Source organism: Mastigoproctus giganteus, chromosome 9 (genome assembly GCF_048544385.1).
Source record: "Mastigoproctus giganteus isolate SK-2022 chromosome 9, ASM4854438v1, whole genome shotgun sequence".
In the NCBI taxonomy this organism is placed as follows: Eukaryota; Metazoa; Arthropoda; class Arachnida; order Uropygi; family Thelyphonidae; genus Mastigoproctus; species Mastigoproctus giganteus.
Genome location: NC_143583.1, coordinates 159,498,532 through 159,523,965, shown reverse-complemented (window position 1 = coordinate 159,523,965; position 25,434 = coordinate 159,498,532). Strand labels below are relative to the sequence as shown.

At 36.9% G+C, this 25,434-nt stretch overlaps 1 protein-coding gene across 1 annotated transcript in view; it reads left to right on the top strand.

The window, feature by feature from the left end:
• LOC150080845 (mediator of RNA polymerase II transcription subunit 11-like) overlaps positions 1 to 25,434 on the top strand; it is a 43,829-nt gene that overhangs the window by 14,564 nt on the left and 3,831 nt on the right. The window contains exon 2 of the mRNA XM_090381729.1: positions 13,291 to 13,431. Within this exon, the coding sequence (XP_090237855.1) occupies positions 13,291 to 13,431 (141 nt within the window). The remainder of the gene's footprint in view (positions 1 to 13,290; positions 13,432 to 25,434) is intronic.

The window sequence follows — 25,434 nt, the reverse complement described above, 5'->3', positions numbered from 1 at the left end:
ATTTATAAATGATATTGATGATGGTATATCAAGCTTAATGTTGAAGTTTGCAGACGATACAGAGGTAGGCAGGGTTGTCAAGGACACTACTGACACTATGCTGCTGCAACAGAATCTGGAAAGGTTGAGCAGATGGGCTGAGAGGTGGCAAATGAAGTGTAACATTGACAAATGTAAAGTACTACACGTGGGAAACAGCAACCCCAAAGCAACGTATCAACTCTGTGGTACTACACTGCCAGTGGTAGAGAATGAAAGGGACCTGGGGGTGGTTGTGCAGGCAGATATGAAGTTCTCTGAGCAGTGCAGATGGGCTGCAAGAGTAGCTCATGGTGTATTGTCAATGATACATAGGAATTTTTCTAGCAGGGATAAGGGAGTGACCTTGTATAAGGCAATGGTCAGGCCACACCTAGAGTACTGTATACAGGTCTGGAGGCCTCATTTCAAGAAGGATGTAGAGCTGCTGGAACGAGTACAGAGAAGGGCAACAAGATTAGTGAATGGAACAAAGAGGTGCTCTTACGAAGAAAGGCTTAAGTTTTGCAAATTACAGTGTCTGGAGACTAGGCACCAGTGAGGTGATCTGATAGAGGTGTATAAAGCCTTGAATGGTTTGAGTATGCTCAATGCTGATGTGATTCTTCCTCTCGCTCAGAATAATCACCTGAGAGGGCATAAATTCAAATTGAGGAAAGACAGATGTAGGATAGACGTGTGGAAATTTGCCTTTAGCCAGTGGGTGGTTGGTTGGTGGAACAGACTTCCATCCCTTGTCGTGGAAGTTGATAGCCTAAATAAGTTTAAGGCTCAGCTGGACAGGTATTTCGAAAGAACAGAGGGGTGAAGTGGAAGTGGTTTTTTGGCTGATGCTGCATAAGCTTGCTTTCTTGCATCAAATGCCTCTACTAATGCTAATGCTAATGGATATTCAGCTACTGTGACATCATTATCAACTCCTAAAAATTCTTCAAGAACAATTTCTCCACTGATCAAACCTCTCACTTGGCATTCCCAAGATTACTCAATGTCTTGTAGCAGTTCATTCCTTTCATTGCTGTTAATTGGCATTTTAGCAAAACTTGCTTTTGCGAAAAATTCCAATTAACAATTCTTAATCACTGTTTGCGTCACATCTTGCCTCCACACTTTTGCCAACTTGATATGCTCATCCACAAATCTATAACAGAACCTATAGGTTGGTTGGTTGGTTGGTTGGTTTCTATTCTCAATATAATTTTTTTGAGTATGCTCTTCGGTAGTGAATCTTCAAATTCTTAATAATGCCTTGGTCCACTGGCTTCAGTTTAAGCGAGGTATTTGGAGGGAAGAAAACAAGCTTCACACTTGTAAGTTTCAAAATTACGGAGTGAAGGTTGGCAGGACAGTTGTCGACAATCAAAGTGATTTTTCTGTTTTATTTCATTATCTTTCTATCGAAATTTATAATCCACTGTTCAAAAATTTCACTTTTCATCCAGACTTTTTTTTATTGTAGTTGTAGTCCAACTCTAAAAACTGGACTACAATTACATTGGGGTTGTTTACTTTTGCTTATTACCAAAAGTTTCAGGTTTTCATTACCAGCCATATTTGCACCAACCAAGACTGTAATTCTCTCCTTACTATTTTACATTGAATGTCTTTGGACTTGTAGTCCTCCATAATTTTTTTCAAAACTGGTTCTTTCCAAATGGTACAGTCTTCTTTTATTAAAACTGCACTTTCACCAGAAATAACTTTTTTGAGTAAGTTGTGGTACTTTTTAAATTTGTCCATCCAATCAGAACTGGCTCGGAATGTTTTATATCCCAGAAAAGGTGTGTACTCCATAGCCATTTATTTTATTAATGGCCCTGATATCGACATGTTTTGGTCTCAAATGAAATTAACCACTTAAAAATGGCTACATCTACATCATACAGGCATAATTTCACACGCTTCCAACTGTCCTCAAATAGTTTGAGAACTGAAACGTGGTTTTTCAGAATGGCTGATGCACTACTTTTGGCATGGATACCAAATTTTAAAGTGATTTCTTTTGTTTTTTTTTTAATCAACATTACACTATTAATCTACACTATTAAACACTTCCACTTTTTCTACTACATTCAAGGATTTCCTCTTAGACATTGTACTGTTACTTTCACAGCAGCTAAAACAAAACTGATTTAGGGACCACTTGTACCTACCATGCAAACAGAAATTTTACGGACTGGACAGTATTACAGTAACAGAAGTAAAGAGGAACAAAGAACAGTTCTCTGTTCTCCTGGTTGAGCTAATAGTACGGATGTTAGAGTCGGGAAACTATCCTACAAATTTATTTTCATTTAAGATAATTCCTATATATAAAAAGGGACCACCTGATGACCTTTGCAATTACAGACCAATAACAATACAGTCAGTTATAAATTAGATAATAGAAAATTATATATTTTTCCATATAAGCAAATACTTACATCAATATGGGTTGTTAAACAACTCTCTGTTCTCATATCAGAAGGGTAAGAGCACACAAACATTATTAGAGAACTTAGTAGACTCTTTCAACTTACACTTAAACAACAATAACTTCATATTGATTTTATTTATAGATTTGACCAAAGCTTATGACTTAATTGATATCCCAATATTGCAACAGAAATTACTGAAATATGGTATTAGGGGAAGAATCAATCAACTCTTAGCAAGTTATTTAACCAAAAGAAAAATAACAGTTGAAGTGGAAAACACAAGGGGAAAATCATACAATGTAAACAGAGGAGTACCTCAGGGCACTCATTCTGGGCCAATCATGTTCAACATCTATATAAATGACATATTCGAAGTAATAAAGAACTCATAAAAATTTATGCAGATTATATAATCTTATATACAATTGGAAACAATCTGACAAAAATGGCAAAAGACTTACAGCAGGATGCGATACATTTGCAAACTTGGTTGCATGATAATAAATTAGCACTCAGCGTTGATAAAACAAAATTTTTGGTAATAAGACCTCCTCATCAAACCTTGAACATTCATCCCTCTATTAAATTACACAAACATAAATGCCTATATAATCAGAATTTCGAGAATTGCAAATGTCAAACTGTGGAAGAAGTCTCAAATCACTGTTACCTTGGGTTATGGATTGACTACAGTCTGAATTGGGCAAGACAAATAACAAATTTGTACAAAAAAATGAGATTTTTATGTGTACCTTTTTTTTACTGTATTAAGAATAAGTTAAATCCTAGAACAAAAGTTACATTATATTATGCATTAGTGGACTCCCAACTCAATTACTTAGTAAATGTATGGGTACGAGCAAATTTAACTGAAATAAGAATAATAAACAACTAATTTACAGGATTTTGAAACTTTTAATGGGGTCAAACTCTTGGAATGACCTGAATAAGAGAAGGCAATTTTTGTTAAAATACAAAATACTCTATCCAGCTCAAAAACTGAAGCTAAATCTATTCCTGAAAAATCTTAACACTATTTATGAAGAGTCAAATCTGCAAAGGAATGTCACACATAATTTAAGGAACCCAAAAGCAATTACTTTGCCTCACCTTAGGGTACTAAATAGATTTGGAGAAAGGCACACAATGAATATAATAGACAACTTGCTGACTAGTGTTGATTTCAGGCTCAGGAGAAGTTATCCCATCTCCAAATTAAAATTTCTAATAAGAAAATTCTTGATACTCAATGATACAGTGGATTAAAATAGCTATACAGATAAATTACTATCTCTGTTTACAGTGTAGAATGTTCTGTGAGTTGTGACTTAATTGTCTTTTCTGTTAGAAAACAAATTTGTATACAAACTTGTTGTAAAGAAAAAAACTACAACTTTTCAAGAAATTCACTTTTCTTAACAAGTTCATCTATTGTAAACTTATTTTCTTGTTAAATAAATAAATTATTATTATTATTAGTAGTATTGTATGTATTGTATTGTATTATAATAATAATACAATACAATACAATTTTATTTATCAAGAGAATTCGTTTACAATAAATGAACTTGTTAAGAAAAGTAAATTTCTTGACAAGTTATAATTCTTCCTTTACAACAGTTTTGCACAAATTTCTTATCTTACAGAAAAGACTATGAAGTCACTACACATAGTATATTCCACACTGTAAACAGAGGTAGTAGTTTATCTGCATATCAATTCTCCTGGAGACAATTTCAAAGTTTCTCACCGAAGGAGTCACATATCTGAAGCCTAAAGATGAAGATACAAGAAACGCGAAATACAGGCCAATCACATACCGCACAACGATGAACAAGATCCTGACCAGCTGCATAACTAAGAAGATATCAGACCACTTAGAGAGTGAGAACATAATGGCTGAACAGCAGAAACGATGCGAGCAAAGGATGCAAGGAGCAATTAAACTTAAGATGCTGCAGTTATGGAGCAAGCCTTCAAGAAGCACCGCAACCTATACACGCCTTACATCAGCAAGGCCTTTGATTCCGTACCTCATAGCTGGCTAATAGAGACCCTGAAGATCTACAAGGTCAATCCGATAGTTACAAACTTCCTAGGAGCAACAATGGCGAAATGGAGTACCACCATTAAGGTCGAGAACATCACAACCAGGCCAATTCCCATTAGAAGAGGAATCTTTCAGGGAAATGCTCTGAGCCCACTATGGTTCTGTCTAGCACTCAACCTGCTATCCATCATGCTCAACAGCAGCAAGGATGGATATAACCCAAAGAAGGAAGAAAGAACCAGTACACCCTCACTCACCTGATGTACATGGATGACATCAAGCTCTACACGGCAACAGAGAAGCAACTCCAGCAACTACTCCGGATCACCAAAGAATTCAGCAAGGACATCAGGATGGAATTTGGTCTAGAAAAATGCAAGACCCACACACTGCACCAGGAAAAATTAGTTGACCGAAACTACCAGTTGCTGACTGGTAAAGAGATTGAAGCTATGGCAGAAGGAGAGACCTACAAATATCTAGGGATGATGCAGGCTGAGCAGTTAGAACACAAGGAAATCAAGACGTGCCTGACCAAAAAAATATCATCAGAGACTAAGAAGCCTGCTGAAAGCAAAACTGAACAGAGGGAATACAGTTAAAGCCATAAACACCTATGCAGTCCGAGTGCTAACATACTCCTTCGGGGTCATAGATTTGACTAACACCGAGCTGAAGGATATGAGAAAGACAAGAACAATGATAACCAAGAGCCGCCAACACCACCCGAAATCAGCCACGGAGAGAGACTGACAATTGCCTGGAAAGGAGGAGGAAGGGGCCTGATAGATCTCACTGAGCAACAGAAGACAGCGATTGCTGACCTGAAGGATTACTTCCAGAAACATACAGCAGCACTCCACCAGGCCATAAGGAAGATAGATAAGTGGCAATACATCAGAAGCTAGTGAGGAAATACCAGTTGACCAAAGAAAGTGTACCATAATACAAGTACGAACCCAGGCAGTACTAGAGACCCAAACCGACAAGCTGTACTGGGATCTCGCCATAATAACGGATAAGACCATCCTGCCCAACAGACTAGACATAACCCTTGTGGACAAGATGGAAAAGGCTACCTACCTGATTGACATAGCGGTGCCGAACACAAGCAATGTCCAGAAAACAAACCCAGGAGGAAAAAATTAGGAAGTACACGAACCTGAGACACGAGATCAAGGAGATGTGGCATATGCAAGAAGTATCAACCATCCCAATCATCATGTCAACCACCGGTATGGTACCAAAGACTCTACATAGCAGCCAAGCAGCAATAGGTCTCCCAGAGAACACCTAAAAGGAGCTCCAGAAAGTCGCAGTCCTGAACACCTGTAGGATAGTCAGAGATTTCCTTGACCCTTTACAACCACCCTCTGTACTTGGTAGAGTACCCGTCATGGAGTATAACCCCCCCCAATCAAGGTGAAATAATATAAGAGTAATAATAATAATAATTTCACTATTCAAGGTTCTGTCTCTTGGATATTGTCAATGCTGCATTTTTTGGATGATCTGAATGTGTGAAGAACATATGCCAAATTTGTTAACAGATGAACAAAAGGAAAATTGACCCTCGCAGATTATCTTCAACTTGTATAAGACAACCAAGATTTCTTGTCAAAGATCATTACAAGTGATGAAGCAGCTTTGTTTACAGGTACAATCAGGAAACAAAACAGAAACAGCAGTTGCACAAATGAGAAGGCCAAACAAGCTCAATTAATGTGAAGGGCATGTTTGACAGTTGCCAACAGTATTACAAAGATGACCATGACATTTTCTTACTGTCTGCAAGAAAATACTGGTTTATCCTAATGCACTTGCTCATGCTGCCTTGTCTGTACAACAATTTCTGACAAAAAATAAAATGTCTATGAGATGAAAGTAAAACTCAAAGGGAAGAGTTTTAACAGTGTCTTAAAGATTCTGCAAAAATCACAGGAAACATTTGATAGTATTATGAAAAAATAATTTCAGATATGTTTCCAACAATGGTGGAATTGCTGGGCTCAATGTATTAACTTTTAAGGAGGAAGAGCTTTCAAGAGGTACACAAAGCAAAATCAGGTAAGATAACATAAATGAATCTTCATTTATAAATACATTCTCAGAACTTTTGGGTAACACTTTGTAAATGAATATCTACAAAACAAAGTTATTTTCAGCTAGTTGTTCTTAATTTCAGTTTCTTGGGCCATTTGATAGAATTTAATCTGAATTGGATACAAGCAACTAATTCATTTTTAATGAAATTGGATTATCTCATCATCATCAGCCATTTTCAATCCACTGCAGGATGAAGGCCTCTCCAGCAACTTACCAGTTCCTTCTGTTTTGTGCAATGGCCATTGATTTACTAACAACAAACTCATGAATTTCATCTGACCATCTCCATCTTCCAGGTTTTATAAGAATAAGAATGTCCTTTACTTGAGTTTGCTGCCTAATCCATGTGTTTTTCTACTTATCTAACAGTCTGATTCCCAATATAATTCTTTCCATTCTTTTAGTGAGTGCCCAAGTTTCACTTCCATAAGTGATGGCGGGGAGTATACATTGGTTCATTGTTTTACGCTTCAAACAAATTGGGATATTGGTCCTCAGCATGTGACTATATTTCCTGAATGCTATCCATCCAACATTTATTCTTGTCTTGACTTCCAGCCATTTGTCATTATTACAGCCAATGACTTGTCCCATATAAGTATATGACTCCACCTTTTCAATTACTGCTCTTTCAATCATTATATCCCCTTTTGTGGCATACTTGTTCATCATTACTTTTGTTTTAGCCATATTCATCTTTAATCCAAAATCCTTACTAACAGTGCATAACTGACTAAGATTTCCTCTAAGTTTTCCTCTAATTCTTTGAGATCGTGGCTAATGATCACAATGTCATCTGCAAATCATAAATGGTTTAGGTACTCTCCATTCACATTGACTCATTTCTGCAACCAGTCTAATCTTCTGAAAGCTTCCTCAAGGGCAGCTGTAAACAACTTCTGAGATATTGTGTCTCCTTGTCGAACTCCTTTCTCAATTTTAAATTTGCTTTCTCATATATTTTATTCAAAATCATGATATATTCTCAGATTATTCTGAGCAAGAGGAATTCTTCCTCTTGCTCAGAATAATCATTTGAGAGGGCATAAATTCAAATTGAGAAAAGACAGATGTAGGATAGATGTGCGGAAGTTTCCCTTCAGCCAGCAGGTGGTTGGTTGGTGGAACAGACTTCCATCCTTTGTTTTGGAAGTTGATAGCCTAAATAAATTTAAGGCTGAGCTGGACAGGTACTTGGAACGAACGGAGGGGTGAAATGGAAGTTTTTTTTTTTTGGCTGATGCTGCATAAGCTTGCTTTCTTGCATCATATGCCTCTACTAATGCTATATGGAGTATCTATGTCTTTCCAGTGCCCGAAACATTGCCTTATGCTGTATGGAGTCTAATGCCTTTTCATAATCCACAAATGCCAGGCATAATGGTGCTTTACATTCATTTGCTTTCTCTATTAGCTGTGATATTACGTGAAGGTGATCCATAGTTGAGAATCCTATCCTTAAAGTCAGCTTGCTCTTTCGGTTGATTCTCATCAAGTATTCTTTCTAATCTGTAGTAATGACCCTTGTGAACAACTTGTAGATGTGGGATAACAAGCTAATCGGTCTATAATTTCCAATTTCTGATTTATCTCCTTTCTTATGCAGCAAAACTATGTTTGCATTATTCCACTGCTTAGGCGTCACACCTTTTCTAATGCACTTTGTGAAGAGCCTTGCCAGTTTTTGTGTTATGTCTCTTCCTCCCAATTTTAACAACTCTACAGTAACTTTATCTTCCACTGGGGCTTTCTGATTCTTCATTCTCTTCAATGCATGTTCTACCTCATCAGGAAGAATATTGGTTATGTTGCAATCCATCTTCTCCACTGCTGGCATTATTCCCTCACTCCTTTTATAATTTGAGATATATCTCACTCAGCACCAACTTCTTCCTTTTCGATGAGCTGCACTGGTATGCACTACTTTCCAAATAAATGACATTCCCCAACACAGAATTATGCATTATTGTTATTTAAATATGTTATCATTCTGATGGCTGTCCTGTGATGTGCACCAGATAGTATAAACTGGCTAAATAGTTGTTAACCTGATGATCAAGGCAGAATGCACTGGTCCCAAAGGAACTAGTAGTTGTTGGTGACTCTATTGTCAGGGAAACGGGAAACATGCTTTGTAAAAAGGATAGGTGGAACAGGACCAGGGTATGTCTGCCAGGGGCAAAGGTTGATGACGTTGTAGAGCAGATATCATCTTTTAAGGGCACAAAAGGTGATATAGTTGTACACGTTGGCACTAATGATATTAAGAGTAGGAGACCGGTGGAATTACTTAACAAGTACAGGTCACTGTTGAAAAAAAGCCGTAAATTAGGGTTGAATTTGAAAGCATCTGCAATTCTGCCCAGACACGATAGGAGGGAGTATATGATGAGAGCCCTGTTGATCAATTCGGCCCTGGAAAGATTGTGCAAGGCTCAAGGGGTATAATTTTGTTCAACCTGGTCTGTACTTGTTAACAGGAGAGACTGCTTCTATAGGGATGGGATACACTTAAATAGAAAGGGTGCAAGAATGTTTGCTGATGCTATCGAGGCGGTGTTAGGTGGGTCGGAAAACTGCTAAATTTGGGGAATACAAGGACAAATAGATTAACAGTAGCCACTGGCAGAGGTGAAAGTGATTCTTGCACTGCTTCTATTGGAATGAGCAGCAGCCCGGAAAATCAGATGCAAGATATTTCAGAGACTGCTGGGAGTCATTGGGGTACAAGTAAACACATGGGTTGTGTTAGGGTAGCTAAGAAAAAGAACAGGTGCATGTATACTTGCGTGTACACCAATGCTAGGAGTTTGGTAAATAAATTTGATGAATTTGAGGTATTGCTCAAAGCATAAAAGGCGGATGTTGTTGGGATATCAGAGACGTGGTGTCACACAGATATAAGTAAGGCAGAACTGGAATTTGGGGAGTACAACGTCTACAGAAAGGATAGACAGGATAGGAAGGGAGGAGGGGTTATGCTATTATTTAAGAAACACAAAATCCAAGGAAGTGAAGCTAGTCGAAATCGCTGGACAGTGCAGTGTCAAGTCAGTTTGGTGTGATATAAGCATTGGGAGATCAAAATTGAGAGTAGGAGTGTGCTATAGGCCTAATGACTCTGATGAGTATAATAAGAAACTGTACAGGGAAATAGAGTGGGCCAGTAAATCAGAGAGTCTTATAATGGGGGATTTTAATTTCCCAGATGTTGACTGGAATTTGTGGATTGGTCACTCACACACTAGCAAGGCTTTTGTGGATTTATTGATGATTGTTTTCTAAATCAGCATGTTCGGGAAGCAACTAGAGGGAGAAATACTCTTGATTTGATTATCAGTAGTGATTCTTCATGCATTAAGAATTTGCAGATACAGGAACCACTAGGTGGCAGTGATCACAGTGTGCTGAAGTGGGATTTACCTCCTTGAGGTAACTACCCCTGATGGTAGTTACCTCAAGGAGGTAACTACCATCAGGGGTAAAGAGAAGGGTTATTGCTTTCGTAAAGGTGACTATGATGGTCTGAGACAGTATTTAAATTCTGTACAGTGGGACCAACTGATGATGTTACCAACAGCAAACTCAAAATGGGAAGCATTCAAAGAACTTATCTCGGAAGCTACTAGGCTTTACATACCAACTAAGAAATATTGTTCAAGGTTCAAGCCTAAATGCATGTCAGATGAACTAATGAAACATATGGCAGAGAAGAAAAATGCATGGGATACATATAAATTAACATGCGATGCTGACTTCCAGCGGGATCGCTGTTCACGCGACCTCCCGTTTAACGTCCTCTACCGCATGATGAAGGCATTTCGGACCCTGCAATGCTATGTGATTCCCATTCGTCTTTGTGCCCCGTACACCTCCTGCAAGTTTGTTGCACTGTTAGCAAATCACCCTGTATATACTGTATATAATATATATTATTATACTTAACAGGTTAATAATAATAATAATATGGTGCCAAAGACACTGCTCAACGGCTAGGCTGTTATGCATGGTCTTTGGCACCATACCAAACGATGATCGGAATGGTCGTTACTTGTTGCACATGCCACATCTCTTTGATCTCGTGTGTTAGATTCATGTACTTCCTGATTTTTTCCCCATGGGTTTTCTGCAGGTTGCCAGTGTTGGATACTGCTATGTCAATCAGATAGGTAGCCTTTTCCTTCTTGTCTACAAGGGTTATATCCGGTCTGTTGTGCGGGATTGTCCTATCCATTATTATGGCACAGTCCCAGTACAACTTGTGGGTTGGGGTCCCTAGTACTGCCTATGGTTCGTACTTGTAGTACGGTACACTTTCTTCGATCAACCGGTATTTCCTTGCTAGCTTCTGATGTATTATCCTGGCTACCTGGTTGTGTCTATGAGTGTACTCAGTCTGGGTGATCACCTTGCATCCCGCGGTGATGTGTTGGATTGGATCGTTTCTCAAGCCAGGTGGCATTGTTGACATGTCTTCTGACATTCCGGGCTCCTTTGCAATGTATTTTCTATAGTTTCTGGTGTTGATTACCTGGTCTTGGATGGCAAGCATGAATCCTTCAGTCTCAAGGAAGAGCATCCCACTCGTGAGCCATGCTTTCGAAGAAATTTTATCTATGTGATCTTGATGGAGATCATTGTAGTGTCTGCCATGGACTGTCTTCTCTGCCCACTTTCTAGCTTCGTTTGTGCTTCCTGGTTGGGAGGGCATTCCTCGTGTAGGTTAAGTGGGATATACCACTTGTCTATCTTCCTTATGACCTGGTGGTGTGCTACTGTATATTTCTGGAAGTAATCCTTCAGGTCAGCAATTGCTGTCTTCTGTTGCTCAGCGAGATCTATCAGGCCCCTTAGACCTCCTTTCCAGGCAATTGTCAGTTTCTCCATGGCTGATTTCGGGTAGTGTTGGCAGCTCTTGGTCATCATTATTCTTGTCTTTCTCATATCCTTCAGCTCGGTGTTAGTCCAATCTATGACCCCGAAGGAGTATGTTAGCACTCGGACTGCATAGGTGTTTAAGGCTTTAATTGTATTCCCTCTGTTCAATTTTGCATTCATCAGGCTTCTTAGTCTCTGAGATATTTTTTGGTCAGGCACTTCTTGATTTCCTTGTGTTCTAACTGCTCAGCTTGCATCATCCCTAGGTATTTGTAGGTCTCTCCTTCTGTCATAGCTTCGGTCTCTTTACCAGTCAGCAGCTGGTAGTTTCGGCCAACTAAATTTCCCTGGTGCAGTTTGTGGGTCTTATATTTTTCTAGATCAAATTCCATCCTGATGTCCTTGCTGAATTCTTTGGTAATTCGGAGTAGTTGCTGGAGTTGCTTCTCGGTTGCTGCGTAGAGCTTGATGTCTTCCATGTACATCAGGTGGGTGAGGGTGTACAGATTCTTTCTTCCTTCTTTGAGATTATATCCATACTTGCTGCCATTGAGCATGGTGGATAACAGGTTGAGTGCTAGACAGAACCATAGTGGGCTCAGAGCATCTCCCTGAAAGACTCCTCTTCTAATGGGGCGCCTCCGTAGCCAGGTGGGAAGGAGCAGCAGTGCATAGCACACACTTCTTGATTAGACCGGGGTTCGAGCCCGTCACCACCAAATATGGAGGATGCAGAAAGGTCAGGGAATGACCACCGCATATCTCGGAGCAATATGGCCTTAGTTGCTAATGCTCCTAAAAAAAAAAAAAAAAACTAAAACTCTTCTAATGGGGATTGGCCTGGTTGTGATGTTCTCGACCTTAATAGTGGTACTCCATTTCGCCATTGTTGCTCCTAGGAAGTTTGTCACTATCAGATTGACCTTGTAGATCTTCAGGGTCTCTATTAGCCAGCTATGAGGTACGGAGTCAAAGGCCTTGCAGTAAACGATGTAGGCCGTGTATAGGTTGCGGTGCTTCTTGAAGGCTTGCTCCATAACTGCGGCATCTATGGTTAATTGCTCCTTGCATCCTTTGCTTATTATTAGCCATATGCTGCAAGAAAGACAGGCTTTTACTGCACCAGCCAAAAAAAAAAAAAAAATTCTCAGTTACCCTGAGAGAGAGAGAGAGAGAGAGAGAGAGAGAGAGAGAGAGAGAGAGAGAGAGAGAGAGAGAGAATAAGAGTCAGAAGTAGAAGGGAATCACCAAGAAAGAGAAGAATGATGATATCCAGCTCAGGACCCTGGGTGTGCCAAGACCATAGTCACTAGATGTGAACCCCCTGATGCCTGTCTTGATAAATTAACTTTTGAATCCTTTCAAGTTTTTATTTGTTCTGTTTTTCAATAACTATCCAGAACTTTCTTCATCTTTGCCTTTGAATCTTGAAAACCATCTGAATATTTGTGCTTGATAAAGCAGCGTCTTCTACAATGACTCTTTATGGCTTTTACATTTCTGAAGCTGTTTGTATCGAGTTATTTACCAAGCTTGAAACAACTGAATACAAACTCTTTGTTCTTTTAAATATTTTATTTTGAAAAATTGCAAAGCACATTGTACACATCTTCACTTAACAACTTCACATTTTGACTGATGTAACATGGAATACCTTATGAAGCAAACTATGTTTTGTGACATTCTTTTCAGTTCTAAGTAGTATCTCATATTAATGAGAATAGATTTATTTTTTATGGAGTTTTGACATATAACTGTATTTTAGTAGTGTAACCGTGTTATGTTATTTATTATTTTTAGGTTATGCTATTTCGGAATTGAGCAAAGAAAAGCCAAGCAATAAACAAGTAGAAACACACACAGCAGCATTTTTGAAAACACTAGAAAATGTAGAGGGTGTTCTCACAAGACAAATTGCCCATCTTACACAAGTTTCAACTGGTAAGTTAAAATATGAGAAACTTAACATGAAAGGAAAAACAAAAGATATGCATGGGTTTATATAAATTACTATTGTAAAGAGAAATATATTCATGTATTCTATTTAAATTTAATGAGTTTGTCTAATTAACCTTAGGATTCTTGCCCTTTTCCTTTTTTTTTTTTTTTTTTTTGAAGAATAAAATTAGATCTTATCTTCTCATAAACCTTTCCCCACCATCATTCTCTAAACCAGTAGTTCCACAACCTAGGACTCCCACTAGCTAACCCATGAGGCAGCTAGTGAACTGCAAGAACATTTTGTTCACCTACTTGAGAAATTGGTTCCTTTTTAAAAAATCAAATCATGTAAAATGATTTGATTCATATACATTAAATGATACTTTTGTCTAAATTTTATTAAATAATTTACCCATATAAAAAAATGAGAAAATGTTTATTATGCACTAAATTCAAGTCAAATACCTGTGCAAAATTAAATGTTTATGAACCAGTGAAAAGGTAGTTCTCACTGGTATAATTATACTTTTTAAATTTTTTGGGCATCAATGTGATCATTATTGATTTTTGGGCATCAATGTGACCAAATGTAAAATTAGTAGCAGTTATGTTCTCTACAAAAATTGTTTTTTGAAAATACAGGCAATTGTAACAATTATTCAGCATTGGATGCTTATTAATTAGGAAAGATTTAAATATTTTCATTATTTTCCTAAGGATAATGAGATGTAACTTTAATAAATTCATGGACAAAATGGCTTCAATGTGAAGAATATGGAAAATAAAGTTATACCATTTTTGTTTTCCTGGAGACAGAATTAAATAATAATTATTATTATTAATAAATGAATTATGAATTTATTTAATAATTAAATAAATATATTAAAATTAAATTATTTTTAAAATTTATGGAGTTAGGAATTATATCCTGTGCTCTCATATGTTTTTTGCAGCTATCAGGATTTAAACCGCTTAGTTAATGCCATAGCCTTAATGCTGACAGCAGAAAAAACTTTGCCTTCACAAGTTGCACAGTATTGCTCTTCTTTCGAACAAATGACATTGCAAAAGGGTTATTGCGACATTTATTTGAAAGATGAACCAATGACCAAATGATTCATTACCCTTTAGTTGATGTAATGCCATCTCTAAAAGCTTAATTTTGCCAGTTACCCTACCCACTAGTTTCAAATAAATCATGTTTAAAAGTAGTGCAATTCACTGTGAAGGCAAAGTTTTTTGTACAGTTTGAGGCTTCATTTTCTATACCACTTATGCCATTCACACTAATGCAGCCATAGTAGTGGTAAGGGGAATGTGTCATCATTGATTATTTAGAGCGAGCTCATTATGTGACAATTGTAAGTTCCAGATTATTGCCCTTTAAAGAGAGAGAGTAGTCACAAGTACATAATGAATTTCAGTCCTTGTGAATCACTCATTTGGGAACCATACTAAAAATCATGGATATTGTTGTAGGGGATACCTGGTGTATCCATTGTATCTCTGGGTCAGCAAAAGACGACAGGTAGATAGTAGACGAGTTGGAGAAGAAGTGCATGAGGAATTAGTCAAAAATGCGTCTTTTAGTAATGCCATGCCAGTACAGCCTGTAAGCACTTCTTAGCTTGACACCTAGTTATCGTGGTATAGATTAAAACTCACGACTTAAAACTTACTCGCATCTTTCCATTCAGATATGGCCATTCTTTATTCGGTTCAAGATAGATGACATTTATTGACCAAAAACCTCATATGTTGGGATTCATTAAAAGATTCTCTGATATATGGATAGTTTGAATAAATTCAAGGAAGAACTAGAAAAATTATTGGAAGGGATGGTAAGTGGAGTGGGATTTTTTTTGGCTGATGTTTTATAAACTTGCTTTCTTTGCATCATGTGCCTGAATGCATCTGAGATAAATTTTCATGGCTTTCCTTATTCTTTTTATAATAAGAGCATTAGTGTAAAAATTATCTGATGTAGATTTCTTGTGATAAGCACAATTATCTAATTCTTATTCTCTATATTTTTTTGTATTTAAAGTGCTGGGGTATAGCAACAGGAATTCTTAGGCCACAAAAGTGTTTCATTGCAGTAAATTATTACAATTCTTCATATACTTTATTTATATTGTTTAAAGAGTGAGATGAGTATATTATTTGGTGATATAATATATTCACAGTATTATTTATAAATAATTAAAATTGACAGTATCATTATTTTTATTATTATTATTATTAGCCGTATAGTGCAAGGAAGCCTGAGGCTTATGCTACACCAGCCAAAAAAAAAAAAAAAATTTCCAAGTTACCCTGAGAGAGAGAGAGAGAGAGAATCACCAAGAAAGAGAAGAATAAGTTGAGTCAAGAATGCAGTAACTTAATTTCCTGTTGACTGAATAAACCCTCTCCCAATTACTTTTTATTTTCTAATAGCTAATTTTTTCTAACGTTTTTCTATCCTAGTCCATGTGTACACCAAAAGCAAAGAAGATAAGACCATTTCAATATGCCTGGGAAGAAAATTATTGATGTGTTAAACTCCAATGGCAGTATTCACTGCACCCTCTGTGGAGAAAATATAACTTCTCACACATACAATGTTGAGTGCCATTATTACTGAAACATAATGCATCTCTTTTTACAATGGGATCAGGAGAAAAAATCAAATACATAAAAAAATGTATACAAAAAGGAGCCACCTTTAATTTTGTGGGTCCAGATGAAAACTTACCATAAACTAGTTTTGTTGCATTGCTTAGCATTACCAGTCATGGTAAACCTTTTACTGATGGAGAATTATTAAAGAACATTTTCATTGATTGTTCTGAAGAGTTATTTTCAAACTTTCAAAAATTTTAAATAGATTTTTGGCACATATTGATGCTATCAAAGTATTTTTGTGCAAAAGCTTTCCATAACTTAAAGATAAAAATTGGATTTTGAAATTGAGGTTCTTAACAGGTATTACAAATAATTTAAATGACAAAGAACAAGGCAAAGAACACACTATACTCCAACTTTTTGAAGATTGGAAAAGTTTTTGTTCTAAATTGGCTATATTTCAGGATGACATTAAAAAAAGAACATTTAAATATTTCCTCTTCAGTAAAAACACACAAAGAAATTAAATAATGCCAACTTAAAGTTACTCATAAGTTATATCGATGCTATTGTTGTTGTTATTCGGGTTTTAGGAGCAATAGCAACTAAGGCCATGTTGCTCCAGGGATATGCGGTGGTCATTCCCTGACCTTTCCGCATCCTACGTATTTGGTGGTCACAGGCTCGAACCCCAGTCTAATCAAGAAGCGTGTGCTACATACTGCCGCTCCTGCCCACCTGGCTATGAAGACGCCTTGATGCTCTTAACAGAATTTGAATCTAAATTTGAAAATTTCAAGGCATAGAGCCTAGTGTTTGCCTTTATGACGAAACCAGATATAATCGATAAGAACGTGTTGCAACTCCAGTATTTTAACTTCCTTGGAATAGAAAATCTTGATGTGGAATTAATTCATTTTAGAAGTTCAAATTTATGGACCGATAAGTTTAAAGAAGTAACAATGAACCTTGAAACAATGGAAGATCACTTAGTAATGATATCTATGTTGGGCATCTTCACTCTCAAAGTTCTTTTCTTTATAGAAGAGACATGTTAATTTCTTTATAGAAGCGAACAGTAGTTAGCATGTTTCACGAATTCTTCATGACACATGTTAACTACTGAAAATTTAAATTTTTGTGTTTTGAATACTGACCTTTCGCTGAAAACCCAGTATCGAATTGACAAAAACTAACCGACTTTAAAAAAAACATTCACAACCACTGCTGTAAACGATGATATGGTATTTTCTGTTTTAGTTAACCAAAGTTATAAGAGATAACTTGGTAACTGTTTGTTACCAAATTACCAAATATAAGGTGACTGTTTGTTTGGTGTCTGACGCATGACACACAAGTGTGTTTTTGTTTTCAAAATTAGCGAGTATGTACAAACCTGCTCGTCCAACAACTATAATTTGTGCCTCCGCCTGCCCTCTAGGGTGGGTGGAGTACGAGTTATGAGTAGTATATCTGCACCAAGAGCATATAATTTGACTCTGCTTACCCATTGCATATATTTTTCTGCCCTTGTTTTTTTTTTTTTTTTTTTTTTCCCAAGGTGATATTTGCCAGGTATAAGGCTGGAAAATGAGCAGTGACGAGCATAATAGAAAATGAGTATAAAACCACATACGGCTCAAGAAATTTCAGGCAACAAAAAAAATGAGATTTTTGTTATTAATTAAGAAAACACCATTTTCATTTAAAAAAAAACAAGCTAAAAAATTAATTTTTATATATACATAGTGCTGTACATTCAAAAAGTTCCCGGAATTGCATACTGGTATTTAAATGGTTTGCACTACGGCCGTAAGGTTTCGTGGAGCATTTACATTGACCTTGGTGTGCACACACACACATGACAAGTGGGAACTAACTTACATGCTTCACTCGTGTTGGACAGATAACTTGCATAATCGAAACCCACTAATATCCATAAAATCGGACAAACACTACCTCATTGTGATTTTCTGTTGAATAGGATGTGATCTCATTTTAAATTACATTTTTGAAATCAGTCTAAGATCCCAAGCAGAAATTTCAAGCAGTTTTTTTTTTTTTGGTCCAATTTTATGGATCTGATTTATCTGATCTTACGGATATTAGTGGGTCTCGATTATACAAGTTATCCGTTCAACCTGTTCATAGTATCAAGTTTCGAGACAACAGGATTCCCTATTCCCTTAATGTTTTTTATATGATGTCGTATCACAGCTGACTGATTTAGTTTGAACAGCATGCTAACATAAAGTTCTTCTTTAAACTTGGAAAAAGTGCTACAGAGATGCTGCAAGCATTACAGAAAGTTTAAGTAGATGAAGCATTGAAGAAAACAGTAGTTTATGAATGGTCTAATCAGTTTAAAAAAATTACAGGAAACACTGGAAGATGAACATCGCAATGGACACTCTTTGGCATAATGAAACAATGAAAATGTCATGAAAGTGAAGAAATTGTGTGAAATGATAGGCAAAAGGCATTTGTTGAGATTCTCGTGAAGTTCCACTGTCTGTAAGCATCAGTACCAGAGGCCATATTTTGAAAATTAGTAAGCGGGACAACTTGAAACAAAATGTGTAGTATAGTATTTTTTTAGTTCAAAAAGTAAAATAAAAATATAAAATTACAAGTAAAATACATTTTTTTTTTTTTTTTTTATCAATCAATCAGTCATAGTATTTATTTGTTATATGATTGTTGTTAATATATATTTGTCCTATATAAACTATAATATTATTTATAACAGTTATTTTAAAAATAACGAGGAAGACTACTTTTACTTCATATATTTTTCTTTAGATTTCGCTAGTCTTAAAATTTCTTCTCCTTCCAAATGTTTTAAAAAGTTTTTAAATTCTGAACAGGACATGTTATAGTTTTCTTTCACCATATAGGCGCCTCCGTAGCCAGGTGGGAAGGAGCAGCAGTGCGTAGCACACGCTTCTTGATTAGACCGGAGTTCGAGCCCGTCACCACCAAATACGGATGATGCCGAAAGGTCAGGGAATGACCACCGCATATCCCCAGAGTAATATGGCCTTAGTTGCTAATGCTCCTAAAAACCAAAAAATCTTTCACCATAAGTTCAGCTTCTAAATTTTCTAATAAAAGATGGTTTCTCTCTTTCTACCAAGCAGTTTTCATTAAGCTGAAACCTCTTTCTGATGAAGCATTTGAATGTAGAATGTTTAATATTATGGAGCTTACAATTTGAGACGAATTATTTGCCTCTGGAAATTTTGAGAAAAATTGCGCCCATTTTTTATCAACACGTTTTCTTTTCTTCATTACTTCAAATTAATATGTTATACATGTAATTTAAAACAACAAAGAGAAAAAATTTCTCGATTCCCATTTTTCTCCTGTTATTAAAATTAATTTTTAACACATCCATTATATTCCAATAAGAATTCATTAAAAATACGTAAAATCAATAAATAGTTTTTTCCCTCCCTTATCAGTGCAAATGATGGTATTATCAGGCAGTGGGACTTGCTAAATAGGGACAATCCCGGCCATGTCAGGACAGTTGGACACCCTGATCAGTACACACAATCATGGTACAAGATTTATTGACGTCACAATTGCACAATTTTGTTCCAAGCTTACTGTCGGATGATCAAATGAATTTCAGGAATGCCATCGCAAGTGATTTGTTTGAAAACCCTATGCAAGCACTGAGCTTCCTTAAAAAAAAAAGTGGTAACTGGGAATAAAAGTTGAGTGTTTGCCTATAACTCTGAGACAAAGCTGGAATCATCTGAATGTCACAAGAAGTCTCGTGCAATAAAATCTAACAGCAAAATCATGCTGATCATTTTTCTCAACAAGGGCATAGCGCACCAAGAATTTGTGACTGGGGTTGAAGCATCATTGCTGTTTAATACATTGAAGAATGTCAGGCAAAGATGACCTCAAAAATAGAAGGATGGCGGAATCCTGCGCCATGATTGAGCCTCGTTACACAGCAATGACAAATCAGCAGTTCCTGGCTGCAAAAAAAAATTAGTCTTGCACCATCTGACCTCTGGCTGTTCCCTAAACTGAAAATGGGGCTGTGGGGTAATCATTTCATTACAGTGGATGATATTAAAGAAAATGCTGAAGCTATCCTGTGTGCATGCCCTAAAAAAATACGATTTTAGAGAATGTTTCAAAGCTTAGGAAGACTGTGTGAGTGTTGCGCGCATGCGTGCATTCGCACGCATACATGCACAGAAGGAAGGTACTTTGAAGGTGATTAGGTTAGTAAGCCCAACTGTTCACTCAATAAACTTTTATAGTAAAATTCTGGAAACTATTTGGATGTACCTCATATATAAGGCGCCTCCATAGCCAGGAGCAGCAGTGCATAGCACACGCTTCTTGATTAGACTGGGGTTCGAGCCTGTGACCACCAAATACGGAGGGTGTGGAAAGGTCAGGGAATGACCATTGCATATCCCCCAGAGCAATATGGCCTTAGTTGCTAATGCTCCTAAAAACCAAATAACAAATCTCATATATATAAACCAGCATCTGGAAGACACCATGTGATAGGTCATGTTCCACTTAGCAGTGGGTCAAGGACTAATTTATTTCTTTTGAATCTATAAGGTTCCTACCATTAGGTTCTTCATTTGGGAAATAAGAATAATTTATCCACTAAATGGGATAGAGCTGAAGGGTGCAAATGAATAGGTTCTTAATAAAACAGCACCACAATACAGACATGGTTAATAGTGACTTTGGTATTATAACTGGGGAAAGACATTGATAACAAATTTTAGAGACTTTGGAATTATTAATGGAGAAAGAGACTTATTAATAACAAATCTTAGTTTTATCAAAGCATACTAGAAATTGCAAAACACTTCACTCAGTAATCTCAGTTTACTAAAACTTTATAGGCAGGTCCTCTATAGCAATGTTTCCCAACTTGTGGTTGGCAGAATTTGATAATAAAACAGACCTTTTTTGCAGTAGGCAACAATCCATTAACAATGATAAGGGATACAGGTATGCCTATAACAACCTAATGTATATTACATCAATTAACTATGAGTACATATCATTCTACTCAAAAAATAGTTATTTTTTGAGGTCTATAGCTTCCACCTCAAATATAAAAGTGATCTGCATCTGAAAAAAACTTAGAAACTGCTCTAAGGAACCATTGTTCAGGCAAATGGGAAGGGCTAATAAAAGTTCTTAATAAAATGGCATAGTTTCTTAATAAAACAACACCAAGGTACATACATGATTAATGGTGCTGTTAGAGGTGTCCATACCCTGCATGTCGACCTTCTCCCCCCCCCCCCCAATTTGATGCAATGGAATCTGTAGAGGACTTAAATATAGATTGAAGGTTAAGCAGATTGGGAGTTCTGAGTCAAGGGTTTGTGCTATGTTTCAATAAAACTAACATTTGCTTCCAACATATTGGTTAAGTGTCTCTTCATTTCAAATACTTCAAAAGCTACCATATAATGTCCTTTAGAGATTGAATGTTTTAATATTATCAGTGTAAGTAGGCAGGTAGATAGGATAGAGGAGGAAGTCAAATGGGTGGCTTATTTTTTTTTTGGCCAGTGCAGTAAAAGGCCATGGCTTCCTTTCACTATATGGCTAATACTATTATCAGTGATTTGCATCTAGGGAGGAGGTATAGTTCTGTTATATAAATCATTGGTGAAACTGCACGTGGAATATTATATTTCAAGAAGAAGCTCAATATTTAAGAATAAATGTCGAGCTTCTTCTTGAAACGGTCCAAAGATGTTCAGATTTTTACATCATCAGTTACTGCTATGGAAAAAGAGGAAGGAGTTGCAGGAGCTAGAGGTTGGTTATCAGTGGCCACTGCACTTTGCAAACTAATGTTATGAGTACGCCCTTAATAGGGGTCATGATATATATACAGTTAGTCCCGTCACGGCATGGTGGTGCTAGAACCCTGTCAACCTTTGTATCATCTGCAAACTTGGACATTAAGCCTGATATACCTTCATCAATATCATTGATAAATATAGAAAACAACAATGGGCCAACACGAAACCCCAGAGGACTCCACTAATAAATTAGTCCACAAAGAGCAGTGTACATTAATATAAAGGTGGACAGTGTGTTTAATGACAGTAATCAGAATATACTGTAACAAGACCTGTATAAATCAAGAAGTTGGGCTGAAAAATGCAATTGGGTTTAACATTGATAAATGTCAGGTACTGCATTTGGATAGCAATAATCTTGGAATAACTTGCCATTTGTGTGATACTAAATTTGAGGTGGGGGAGATTGAAAAAGACTTAGGGATAATTGTACAGTTCAATTTGAAGTTCTATGAGCGGTGCGTGCAAGGCAGATAGGTTGATAGGACAGCTCATGATGTTCTTCAATGATGTACAGGAATTCTGTCAGCAGGGACAAACAGATTATTATTCTGTTGTAAAAGGCAGTGGTTCCCAATCAGTGTGCACTGGCGCATTTGGATGACACAAGATTAGGAAAATCTTTGAGTTCAGTGGCAATCACTATTCAGGTGTGATTTGAATGCTAAAATATTGGGAACTACTGGTATATGTAGTAGTAGTAGTGGCATGTGATGCAAGAAAGAAAGTGTATGAGCTTATGCAGCATCAGCCAAAAAAAAAAATTTTACACAACAATTCCCTCCAAATGTTTGTCCAGTTCCTCCTTAAATTTATTTAACCTATCAACTTCCATGACAGATGGAAGTTTGTTCCAGCAATTAACCACCCGCTGGCTAAAGGCAAATATCCTCAGTTTGAATTTATGCCCTCTTAGGTTCGTAATCTGAACAAGTGGAAGAATCCCATCAGAATTCAGCGTGCTCAACCCATTCAAGGTCTTATACACCTCAATCAGATCACCTTGCAGGTGCCTAGTCTCCAGCCGCTGCAATTTGCAGAACTAAGCCTCTCTTGGTAAGAGGATCCCTTCATTCCCCTCACCAATCTTGTTGCCCTTCTCTGTACATGCTCAAGCAAATCTACATCCCCCTTTGTGAATTGGAGATACATTTGCACATCTCCAGTCCATGGGAACCTCTCCTGAGTCCAAGGATGCTCTCATAATTATGGCTAAGGGTTTGCTTACTTCCTTTGCTGCCTCCTTTAATATAACTGGATAGATCCCATCCACCCCGAGTGCCTTTCTTACGTTTAACTTCAACAATTTCTCCTCCACTTTGCTCTTGGCAATGGTTTGCATCATGGGTACTGCATAAAGTTTGGAAGCCTCATTTTAGGAAGGATGTTGAAACAGGTGCAAAAAAAAGCAAAAAAAGGTCAGGGGCACAAAAGGGTACTCTTACCATGAAAGACTTGAGTTCTGAAAATTTCAGCATCTGAAAACCAGCCATATGTGAAAAACCCTGATTGATGTTTTTAATGCTTTAAGTGAGTTGCCTAAACTAAATACTGATGGCTTCCCAAATTGTTCTCAGATGATACTCACACATACATGGGGGCATAAATTTAAATTGTAAAAGGGTGGTTGCAAGATAGATTGGTGAAAATTTGCTTTCAGCTAAGGAGTAATTGTCTGTCAGAACAAATTTCCATCTGGTATTGTGTAGTTAGGTAGTTTGAATAAATTTAAAAGGATTGAAGATAGGAAAATAGTCTCTCTCTGTTTTTTTTTTAATGGCTGATTAGCTTGCTTTCTTTTCTTTTGGCCATTACTGACGGTACTAACTTGTCTGGTGAGACAGCAAAGAGGCATCTATGTGAGAAGAGGCGAGCTACACAACCTAGAAATTGGGCAGAAAAACTATTGGGGTAAACTGATAGACTTTCATCAGCATTTTGTTGACCATTGAAATAAACTGCCTCCCTTAGTAGTATGAGGTTGACAGCAGTTTGGTGAAATTTAAGGGGCAACTAGATTGGTACACTGACACCAGGAGGAGTGTGATAAAAAGAATACAGACTGTGTAAACAAAGGTGTTTTTTTTTTTTTTTTTTTTTTCAACTAATCCAGCAAAAGCCTAGCAATTTCTTGATTCTTTTTGGTCTTTTTAATATTAATACCAAAGCCAAATTTAAACTTTTAACATAGCAAAGCTTAAACTACTGATATAAATTTTCTATAATTTTAAATTTATATAATAAATAAATTATAAATCATTTTATGAATATTCAATTATATACACTTCTGCACTTAAAACAACAGATTAATATAACAATTTATTCATTAACAAGTATTCAACCATGCGTTCTCCATAGATTTATCTAGTTATGTCTTTTACAATAATCTTCCACATAACATATACAGTAGAACATCAATTATCTGAACCACCGCCCCCCCCCCAAAATTACAGTATCTACTTTTAGTGCATTGTTATGCTGAAATTATTACTCCTGCTGTGTAGTAATAATGAATTCATTTCTGATTATTTATTCGAAGATATATGCAGTATAGCATAGAAATAGTCTTAATTTGTCATTACAGGAGGTAAAAATCAAATGTTGACTTTAAGCTACTGGGTGCACCCAGGACTGTCTCCTGTGACCTTGATGTGTCATTATCTGTTATACATTGTCTGTTGTGAGAGCTGACCGGGCTAGCCAGGTGGGTAAAGTGCCTACCTGGCAACCCAAAGGTCGCGGGTTCGAATCCCACCTCGGGCTTGGATCACAGTACTGCAAAAACCTTGGGAGGTGCACTATGACCACAGAAGCCGATGCGCCAACAACTACAAAAAAAAAAAAACTGTTGTGAGAGTGTGGGCTTTTGGCGGGGGGAGGTTCAGTGTGAGATTATTACTGGCATTTTGTTTCTAATCACTCATTGTTAGAGTTTTTGTTCATGGCTATTTCAAAATGAAATACTGTGTCATTTTGCTTCTTAATTTTAATACTGCTGCCCCTTTGTGTTTTGGAATTGGTTTAGCCAAGATTTTATTCCAAGTGTGAAGAAGCATTGAGAAAATGAGGGTAAAGCTGGTAAATTTTTGCTTACTATTGATAATGCACCATCCCATCCTCCTCTTGAAAAACTGAATTCGATTGATGAACTTTGTCAGGTTTTCGGCAAATGTTACAGCCCTGCTGCAGCCAGTGGATCAAGGTGTTATTGAAAAACTAAAAAAGATGTACAAACAAACAAGTCTTGCATCTCTTGCTGCTACCAGAGGGAGATGAAGAGAGCATGGTTGGTTTTCAAAAAAGCTCAACATTAAGGATTGTTGCTACATATTAGCAACAATCCTTAATGTTGTTGAAGGGAAATCTGAAAAAGGGATGGCATAAACTTTGGGGTGCTGCCAAATAGATGGTCACCCATGTTTAAGATTTGAATAAAGACATAGGCAAGATTTAACTTTACTTCAAGGGATTCCCAGGTTTTCTGAGTGTGGGCAAGATGATGCAGAGGCATGGTTAAACAACG